Source organism: Phoca vitulina, unplaced genomic scaffold (assembly GCF_004348235.1).
Source record: "Phoca vitulina isolate PV1807 unplaced genomic scaffold, GSC_HSeal_1.0 scaffold14, whole genome shotgun sequence".
NCBI lineage: Eukaryota > Metazoa > Chordata > Mammalia > Carnivora > Phocidae > Phoca > Phoca vitulina.
This window is the reverse complement of record NW_022589717.1, coordinates 13,974,737-13,985,716: the sequence shown is the minus strand read 5'-3', so window position 1 is coordinate 13,985,716 and position 10,980 is coordinate 13,974,737. Positions and strand designations below refer to the sequence as shown.

Here is a 10,980-nt window from a genome sequence, read left to right as displayed (position 1 = left end):
TTTTAATTTCTACGCTTACACTAATTCAAAGTATGTGTTGTGATACCAATTTATTCATCATTAGCACTTAATGGCTAAATGTACTTTTAATGTTGGTCAGTAACATGGATGAAAAATTTTTCTTTAAAAGTGTCTTTTTGGTTTACGTTCTGAGCTTTAATGTCCTTAAAGACACACATATACAAATGTTTTTGATCTTTATGTAATAGGTGAGAGGAAAGGATACATAATATTGTTCCTTAAAATGTTTAAGAATTCCTTCCTCAACAGCTACTAAATTTGACAGGATATTAGCAAAAACTACTAAATTACATTGTATAGCCAAGATTTTTTTTTTTTTTATTTTTTTTTTTAAAGATTTTATTTATTTATTTGAGAGAGAGAGAATGAGAGAGAGCACATGAGAGGGGGGAGGGTCAGAGGGAGAAGCAGACTCCCTGCCGAGCAGGGAGCCCGATGCAGGACTCGATCCAGGGACTCCAGGATCATGACCTGAGCCGAAGGCAGTCGCTTAACCAACTGAGCCACCCAGGCACCCTGTATAGCCAAGATTTTAACAAGGATAATGTTATAGATACTAGACAATTTTTTAAAATATACCAGAGAAAAACAGTCATTTATGGGGACTTGTGTTTACAAGACCAAAAAAAAAAAAAAAAAAATTGAGTTCACATGACTCCTGATTCCCTTTAAGTCTTCAGACTAGCTTTATATGATAATATTTTGCTACCAACATTTAAAATTTTAGGGTCTTTTTTTTTTTTAAACCAAACTACAATTCAAAGATGGACTGGGTCGTTTTACATTGCTGTGTTATTCTTCAGATAATCATTAAAATTTCTAATTTGCTTATGATGCTTCAGCTGAATTATATAATTTGGGGGATAAATTGGCATGATGGCCTCCTCATTAGCTGTTGCTAAGTGATGTGATTAGTAAGCCTCATCTCGTTCTTTATGTCAGTGTTCATTATCCTATTTTTTCATGACTGATTCCAATTTATTTATTCCCAAAGTTGGCATTGCTATAATTTTTTCAGTGGGCAAAATCTCACAATCAGAGACTCAAATATTAAGGTATATTAAAGATAAAATATCCTTTTAGGTTTGGGGAATAAATGTTAATTATAGGAATCATAATTCATTAGTGGAAACAGAATATTACAGTTAGTTTACCCATTTTCACAAATAGCCTCAGCATATTTTATTTTATTTTATATTTCAATCAGTTTACTTTATCAGCATTATATTTCCTTTAAATTGTCAAAATTTAATTTTTGTGCTTTTTTAATTTATGACCTCTGAAATAAATAATATTGATTAACTGTATGTTTATAATTAAGATCAATAAATGATTTAAAATTAATCTATGGAGATTGTGCTTCCGGCGTGAAGGTTACGGTCAAGATGGGGCCGCCGGTGCCAGTCTCCCCGCTCATCAAGCTCGGCCGCTACTCCGTCCTGTTCCTCAGCGTGGCGTATGGAGCCAAGCGCTACAGTTACCTGAAACCTCGGGCAGAAGAGGAGAGGAGGATAGCCGCTGAGGAGAAAAAGAAGCAGGATGAACGGAAGCGGATTGAGAGAGAACTGGCAGAAGCCCAAGACGACAGCATACTAAAGGGAGCCTGCCTTTCTCTGGAATGGTGTGGATGAATAAAGCTTTCTGTGTTTGATGCTCTCAAAAAAAAAAATAAAAAAATAAAATAAAATAAAATAAAATAAAATTAATCTATGCATTCATATTTTAGGGATTGTCACACTTCAAATAAGGTATTTATTCCTCTTCAGTAAGTCCTCAAAAACAAAATACTGACTGTTTCATTAGATAGTTTGAATCTTTGGATTACCAACATCATTAAGGCCACAAAATATAGCTCTGGTATGTTTTGACAAATATATAAATTCATTATCATCCCTAATCAAATAGAATACAAAACAAGAATAAGTTAATACCATTATTAATTTTTTCTATTTCCAAGTAGTCTAAACCACAAATAACATTTTTGGTTTTATTTGTTTTGATACTGAATTTTCTCTTCACTACAACTCACATACAACTATGCACATTTAATTTTAATTTAATTTAATTTAATTTAAATGTAAACACAATAAATTAGGTGCTTATTTAATTCTGTTGTCATACTATATGCTAATTTTTAAAAAGGCCATGAAATGCATAAATATATACATTTTTTTATAAAATCAAGGTGTCATTTACATTAAAGGTAATTTGGATAAATTCTCCTAGTGAATAAAAACTATAAAAGTTAGACAAAATATGAAAATTATCTGCTGGAAGCAAAACTTGTGTTGTTAAGAGCTATTATTTATTTTTTTTAATGCACTGGGGGAGAAAATAAAATGATTACCTAAAAAGAGAAGAAAAATGAGCGAGGTTAAGGCTAGTATTTGGAACCACTCTTCTGCTGGTGACTGCTGAGGAGGGATTTCTTTTTTTTTTTTTTTTTTTTAAAGATTTTATTTATTTATTTGAGAGAGAGAGAATGAGAGAGAGAGAACACCTGAGAGGGGATAGGGTCAGAGGACGAAGCAGACTCCCTGCCGAGCAGGAAGCCCTATGTGGGACTCGATCCAGGGACTCCAGGATCATGACCTGAGCCGAAGGCAGTTGCTTAACCAACTGAGCCACCCAGGCGCCCTGAGGAGGGATTTCTGAGAAGTTGGCTAGCTAAGCAGTACTTTTCATGGGACAAAGGGGACACATCAAAGAACAGAAGTAAACATAAGTTGTCTTGGGAGTGAAACAACATAATCTTAGACCTCTAATTTTATATTATATTGATCACACCAAATCCCAAACTCAAAAATCTTATTAGTCATAAATGAAAATAAATAATGTAATTATAAAACAAAAAATAGCAAATAATAGAGACAAGCCCACAGGATACCCAGGTGATGGATGGAATTATCAGGCATAGATTGCAAAATAACAAGCTCACTCTACCTGAGATGAAATACAAGATTAAATTTTTTATACAAAAACTGTAAACTGGGGCACCTGGGTGGCTCAGATGGTTGGGTGTCTGCCTTCGGCTCGGGTCGTGATCCTGGGGTCCTGGGATTGAGCCCCATGTCGGGCTCCTAGCTCAGCGGGGAGCCTGCTTCTCCCTCTCCCTCTGTCTCTCCCCAGCTCATGCTCTCTCTCTCTGTATCTCTGTGTCTCAAATGAATAAAATCTTTAAAAAAAAACAAAAACAAAAACAAAAACCATAAACTATGAAAGTTGACAATGGATATTTTAAAATTAAAATACAGTAAATAAATTAAGATCTTAAAAGATAGCTTAATATCGGATTAAACAAGTTAAGAGGAAATTAGCGATTTGAAATATGAGTCAGAAGAAAACATACAGATTGACTCATAGAGAGACAAAGAGATATAAAATAAAAAAGTAAGAAAAACAGAGATATAGTTGGAAGGCCTAAAGTCCCTAACATAGATGAAAGAAGAGTGGGGAAGAAGCAATATTTGAATATATAATGACTAATAAATATCCCAAGTGGGAAGCATTTAATAATCAACAGATTGAAGAAACTCTTACAACCCCTAAAAACAATGAAAACAGAAATTCATACCGAGGTGCCCAAGGTAAAACTGTTAAAATTCAAATCTAAAATAAGTTTTCTAAAACACACAGATCAAAAATTATTACCTTCAAAACAATAAGAATTAAAGTAAAATATCACACTTTAACCAATAAATGAATGAAATTCATGCCAATTTACCACTCTCTATCCAATAAAAATTTCCTTCAAAAATGAAAATTAAAAAAATATTTCTGACAAAAAAGTTATTGAATGTATCAACAAAAGTGGTGTTCCTTTAGGAAACATTAAAGGATAGACTTCAAGCAAAAAAAAAAAAAAAATTCCAGATAGCATCTTGAAAGTGCAGGAAGAGATACAGCTATAGGAAGCGCAAATACATGAATAAATTTAAATCATTTTTGACTATATTAAAATGCCATATTTTGCATTTAGAATAGACAGTGAATTAAAATTCATTTGAACAATATAAAATCAAGAGGATGATAAATAGCAATAAATTCAAGTTTTATTAGATTTTGATAAAGTAAAATTGAATGTTTTAATCTCTAGTTAATCATTTAAAGAATAGGACAAGTATATGGTTACCAAGCCAGAAAAATGAAAAGTTGAATAATAAAATTATGAAAATGAGAGCAAAAAAGGAAAGAATAAAAAAACATAGAATGGCTGGGGAAAATGGAGACCAGGTTTTAAGACAGTATTTGAAAAACTATATATATCAATTTTATATCAAATGCAAATGGGTTACAGATTACATTAGAACACAAAGATTATTATACTGTTTTAAAACTACCAACAAAATTCAATTATTTTAACTTTAAGAGGAAAAGTTAAGTGTACAGAACAAGCAAGCAAATTAGGTTAGGGAAAAGAAAAGGCAGTATGTGAAATTATTTGATGATGGTATTGCTACCCTGTCTTTTTTTTAGTGGTGGTGTTATGTTTCCTTTTCTATGACACAGGAACTTTATGAGAATATATTCTCTGAAACAAATGTAGTACTTCACCCTCTGATTTATTCAGTCAGTGATGTAAATTAGCAAAATGGAATTCCCAAAATTCAAAGTGCATTCTGAGATAGTCTGACTTAAAGTATAGTTTATATCATGTAAGTAAATTCACATTGGAGTGCACTGGGAGCACCTTAAAAAGAATATAATAAAAAAGGACTCTATGATTGCAGCTCAAACTGAGATGCAACAAAGGCTTTTGAGACTGTGGATTCAGGCGCACTTAACTATCTGAAATCACAAAGACAGAAACATCACATTGTTGGCTTAAATATGCGAATAAAGGTGTTTTTCACATGTCCAACCATGCCATTGTCCACTCTGGGTGACAGAGTGAATACCCAGAGATTTATTCACTTTACGAGGTCAGATGAGGCTTCCAAACAAATCTGTAAGGTCAGCTAGTTGGAAATAGAGGGGATAAAATAGGTGTAGTAGACTTTCAACCATTCAAACAACTTCTATGGCATAAAAACATTATCATGATGAAAAGTGTTAGTGCTTATTAATAAACACATTTGTATGGATTATTTTATTGATTTGTTTGCCATTATTTAATTAATTAGGGTGGGGAGGGGAAGGGAGAAGGAGAGAGAGAGAATCCCAAGCAGGCTCCAAGCCCAGTGCAGAGCCGGATACGGGACTAGATCCCATAACCCTGAGATCATGACCTCAGCCAAAATCAAGAGTTGGACGCTTAACTGACTGAACCACCCCGGCACCCTGTTTGCTATTATTAAACCTAATACACAGCCCTCAGAAATTAAGTAAATATGACTGGTGTATACTGAGACTAGTTGGTGGAATGTTGGGAATGGGGATGAATAAATATCAGGTGAAGTAGCCTAGAAAACTTCAGATATGGAGTATTCCACAATTGGCATTGTTGAATAGTCTGAGAGCAAAGATATAAAACAGGATGTCAAGGGCATGAGATAAACAAAACAGAAGACCATGCAATGATATGAATTCCTAACTTTGATTAGTCCAATGATGTTATCTTCTAATGGATCATATTGTAAGTGTAGACTATATAGAGTCTACTGTGTGCCTAGAAATCATTTTATGAAGAGAACATTCGCTGTCTAACTTTTGGAATAATTTTGTAATTCTGGAATTGTACTTTTGGATTTAATTACATTTGGACTGGCTATATACAGTATTTTTATTTGATTTTTATTTTTACAAATCATTGCTTTTTCAAGGCTAGTGTGACCATAAGAATGCCAAATAAATAAATAAATAAATAAATAAGTCAACAATGTAAGTGACAGACTGCATGGCAAAGGAAATAAGACCTTGAAATTATATGAAAACTTTTGTAACCAGACTGTTAAGGAAAAATTAATCTGTTCTGATCTCAACAGAACTACCATAAAATACGTTCTTCACACTGGTTACAGACCAATTAAGAAAATGCAAAACTGTTGATGTTAGATAAAGAAAATGATACTTCAGGTCTGTGATAAGCACATTTCAAGATAATGGTTTTCAGATTTGAGGTTGCTGAAAAGGGAAGCATTTGTTCAATGGACACAGTAACAAAAAAACACTTGCTACCACCAAATTAATCTCAGAAGAGAAGGTCTTGTCCCTGTTGGTCCATCCTGTCCTTCACATCTTGTCAATTTATCTGTGAAAAGAGGAGAAGTATAAAGGTAGGCTCTTATCTCAAAATATATCATGAAAGTGTAAGAGAGAGGCAGAATGCAGAATGAAAACTACACAAAATCATCAATCTTATGTATGTGTAGATTAGTGTAGATGGCCGATTATCACATCTGGAGGAAGAAAGTTGCAGTTGGCTGTCACAGAAGCAGCTTTAAGAAGGAAAAATCAGAGTTCAAATTAATCATCTGGATGGTGGGGGTGGGGGGTAGTAATTGCTTATAGACTACTGATTATCTGGGACTTTCTGTTTTCATTTTATGAAAATTAGAAAGATGGTAATTTATACTGATTTTCTTCTTTTACCAATTTATTAATAAGTCTTGATAAGACACTGCATTATTAATGTCATGTATATACTTTGGAGGAAGACATACATAAATACATAATTTGTTGTGATTTTTCCCAATTATTTACCACAAATATCTTTATTAAGTTTAAAATAGTTTGGTGTATTAGATTAATAAGAAAGAGCCAATGTCTTTTTCTTAAAAAATAATATATATTTCCTATGGGATGTTAAAATGATAATAAGTTTATATATTTTATATAATGGGATAAGGGAAACAACATTCTATGTTATTTTAGTGTGAAATTGCCCCTCAGTTGGGGCGCCTGAGTGTCTCAGTCGGTTGAGCGTCTGCCTTTGGCTCAGGTTTTGATCCCAGGGTCCTGGGATCGGTCCCACAACAGGCTGCCTGCTCCAAGAGGAGCCTGCTTTCCCTCTGCCTCTACCTCTCTCTCAGTTTCTCATGAATAAAGAAAAAAAAAAGAAATTTCCCCTCAAAATCTAGTTAACACTTTCTTTTCTTTTCTTTCTTTTTTTTTTTTTTTTAGTTAACACTTTCTTAAATTCTAAGTAAGTCAGTGACTAAATGTATCAAACCTCTTGGGCATCTTTATGCTGAATAAATATGCCCTTTATTGCCATTTATTTAATGTTAATCAGCAAGAGAGAATAAGCTGACAATTTTTTTTTACTTCAGTTGTGGAGCAAAATATAGGTTTAACTAAGAATGATTTATTGTTCCAGTGACATAGTATATGGTATTGTGTGATATAGTAGTATAATTGTGATCATCATTTTTATATTATTTTACTTAAAGTGTAATTTATTGGTCTCTTCTTATGGCTCTGTCTCACTATTTAAGCCCCTTATTGCCATGGTCTTAAAAACCTGGAAGGTATATAATTTTTCTCTTATTTTTTGTACTCATTCTATATCAATAGTTGCCTCCATGTCCATATAAGGGACTAAAAATTTTAAAGGTGGGAACTGATCTTTTTGTTTACCACTTGCTTATAAAGAACTGTAGGAGGTATTTCACATGTCAGTATTTTTCTCTAGCTATAAAACGGAGTAGTAAGAAACACAACATCCATTAAAGAAAAGTGAAAAAAAACATCCTAACATATTGCTTCTAATGTTAAGGCTGCACAAGTAGCTGATTACACAGAAATACATAATACACACACATTAGTAGAACACTCAGGACTGTTTATATAATTACATAATTTGTGAACCCAGTGAGAAATGAAAGGATAAAAATCAGAATCTTTTTTGAGTTTTCAATTGCTTAATTACTCATGAGACTAAGTCAGTTTTTATGTTTGATCAACCATTTGTGTCTGGTAACTTGCCTACTTATGTCCTTTGCATATTTTCATATTGAGATAGTCTCCTTTCTCATTTTTTATTTAAATGGGCTCAAAATATTATTATGAATACTGTTCGTCTTTTATATGTATTACAAATATTTTCCAACTGTCATTTATCTTTTAGCTGTGTTCTCTCTTTCTTGTACAAATTTATCTTTTCCGATAAAAAAGTTATGTGGTTTTTTAGTGTAAAAAGTCTGGGAGAAAAAAAGCGCAAAGTAAAAAAAAAAAGAAAAAGAAAAAAAGGAATTGCCAAGTGCATCATTTGGGGGGAAAAAAAAGCCCTAAAAATACCTTAACTTACCTTATAAGGAACAGCGACAATGAAGAATTGTCTTTATCAATGTATTATCTCCAATCTTTCACCTTTCCATTCTATTTTCTCAAGGAACAAGTGACATTTTTTTTTTTTTTTAAACTCTGTCAAATCTTCAGAGTAAATAAGTTCATGTAACCGAACTATCTAGGCCACAGAAAACAACCAGGAAATAATTGGTGTGGTGACATACATACTTAGCATGGAATGGAGATTCTAAAAATGCAAGCTGAAAGTGGATCGGCATACGAGGTCCCTCTAGACAGAGTTGTACCACTATTATTTCACTGACCCTGTAACTGAAACCCACGCTTCTACACTCAACTTTGTAATGCTGGCAGATACTCTGCAATCCGCTTTTCTCCTTTGGCAGTTGTTCTACGTCAGACTTTGCCAGTACTGGGTGCTAGAGGGACACTGCAGAATGGAAGAGTAAGAAGGGATCTGTTCCTCCCCAGTGGCTTCCTACTGGTTTATTTCTGCTTGCAGATCCTATGATTACCACCCAGCCACACTTCTTTGCTCCAGAAGAAGCGTTCTTTTCAAGAGCGGCAAGAGCATATAGTTTTCAATTTTCCCAACACTTGCGGAACCAGCACTCCTGTTCAGAGATGGGGTCTTGGCCCTACAAAAGCCTTCCCCTCCCTGCTCAGAGACTTCAGCTCCAGATGAGCAGTGCCCTTTCCTCAGAGCACTGACGCCAAGCTCCATAGGCGCTCCCTTTAAATCTTAACTATTTAAAATTTAATAATTTAATGATTTTAATTTTAATGATTTAAACCTAGTCTCTTCTTTCCTCAACCTTAGGTAGGGATGGTAGCTCGGCCAGCAGTATAACTTTAGTGTTTGTTTGTTTTTTCGTCTTATACTCATTAGTTTCTTCCTAGTCAACAGTGCATTAGTAGAATACATTTTGTTCATTCAAATAAATGCTGTGATTTTTTTCTCCTATTTGGCTGATACAGACACATTCCTAGGACCCCATATTCGTAAATGTCCCCCCTTCCTCTTCAAATTGCGTGAATTCTCCAGCCATTTCTCCCATGCCATTCTTATATTTGTTGTCCAGACTTTATTGTGATTTTCATGTTGACAAATGACCCTACCCATCTGTAATCAACTGCTGATTTTTATCCTCTTTCCTTAACCGTATTTTTGAAAGCACGTAAAGCTACAGTAAACATGGCACTTTATCACACAGCACTAGCTTCTCCTTTGTCCTTTCTCTAAGTGTCAGCACTGTCACTGTAATAACTTCTGTCACCAATAGAAGTTGCAAGTCTTCACCAAAACACTCAAATTGCAAGAAAAAGGAGCCGCAGTGAAGGAAGCAATATAAATGCAGAACATATGATTCAGGGCGCCTGGGTGGCTCAGTCAGTTAAGTGTCTGCCTTCAGCTCAGGTCATGATCCCAGGGTCGGTCTTGGGATCGATCCTCACACTGGGCTTCCTGCTCAGCGGGGAGTCTGCTTCTCCCTCTCCCTCTGACTGCCACTCCCCCCGCTTGTGCGCTCTCTCTCTCTTTCTCTCTCTTTCTCTCTCTCATGCACGCGTATGCTCTCTCTCTCAAATAAATAAATAAACTCTTAAAAAAAAAAAGAACATATGATTCAGAAGGGAATGAATATTATATGCATAACTAATGTGTAAAGAGATAAAATAATTTCAGACAATGACAGGTACTTGGTGGGCAGCAGAGTCAACCATAAATAAAGGCAGTAGCAAGAAGAGATTGGGGAAAGGTTTGCCATTATATAGCATGGCATCACTCCTTTGGTTGTAGGTGCAGGAAAAGTAGGGCTTTCTAACTAGGAAAATGGCACAAGTTCTGTTTGAAACTGTGTGAGAAGTATATTGAGCCTTCAAGCAGAGATATTAATTTGGCATTTGAACATAGGTTTCTGGGGCACAGGACAGGGGTCAAAATTGATGATAAATGTATATATACATTTCATCAAGCAGTTAATTAAGCATGGTTCTACAAAATGACTATGAATAATATATAATGTATTTCTGATATTGATTTCCAATGCCCTGCCAAAAAGAAATGGTTTGATTGGTTCTACTCTGGTGCAACCTAAACTCACCCTTCCTTGTCCACACTTGGCAGTTTTCCTCCTAGGTATCCCATACTATTTTCATTATATCAACCTATTTTGGATTTTTGTTTCCTTGAGACAGAACTACTACTTTACTTGTATAAAGAAAAGAATATTATTTCAATCTCTACAAGTAGAACAATTATTAATAGTACCACCAAAGAGATATTTCTTTCTTTTGATAATATGCGATTTAAGCTTTTATTATTTGACTTTCAGATTTTATTATTTTTTGTAGGATCAGCTTGGCTATATAACTATGTCTCCCTAGTGATTTTGGGTTTTCCCCATGCTGAATTGCAGAGTAAGATTGTGAGTATCTCCAGTGTATAAGAAAGCAACTTCTTGACTGAATCTTAACTGAAAAGCAATTCCCCTTATTGATCGGGAATATGAAATTCATGATATTTTATGTTTTGTTATTTAAATTTCATGTGTGCAGCCATCCTGTACCTTGCCATGTAATCATTTCACATAGTAAAATGTGGGTTCTATTATCCACAAATCCAGAGCAAATAAGCCTCAGCAGTAGTTAAGCAAATTTACATGGTGGTGGTAAACTTTTAGAACTCATTTACCGTTAGGAGTGATCACAGTTTAAACATTCAGATACTCTGAACTACTTCCAGGTACTGAAAGAGATAATCTAAAAATAAAT

General features: G+C 34.3%; 1 protein-coding gene across 1 annotated transcript; it reads left to right on the top strand.

Moving 5' to 3' along the window:
- Nucleotides 1-1,378: 1,378 nt before the first annotated feature.
- Nucleotides 1,379-1,669, top strand: LOC116637412 (ATP synthase subunit e, mitochondrial-like). Its single transcript, XM_032412759.1, has one exon. The coding sequence runs from the start codon at nucleotides 1,407-1,409 to the stop codon at nucleotides 1,650-1,652; it is 246 nt and encodes an 81-aa protein (XP_032268650.1). The 5' UTR covers nucleotides 1,379-1,406; the 3' UTR covers nucleotides 1,653-1,669.
- Nucleotides 1,670-10,980: the final 9,311 nt, after the last annotated feature.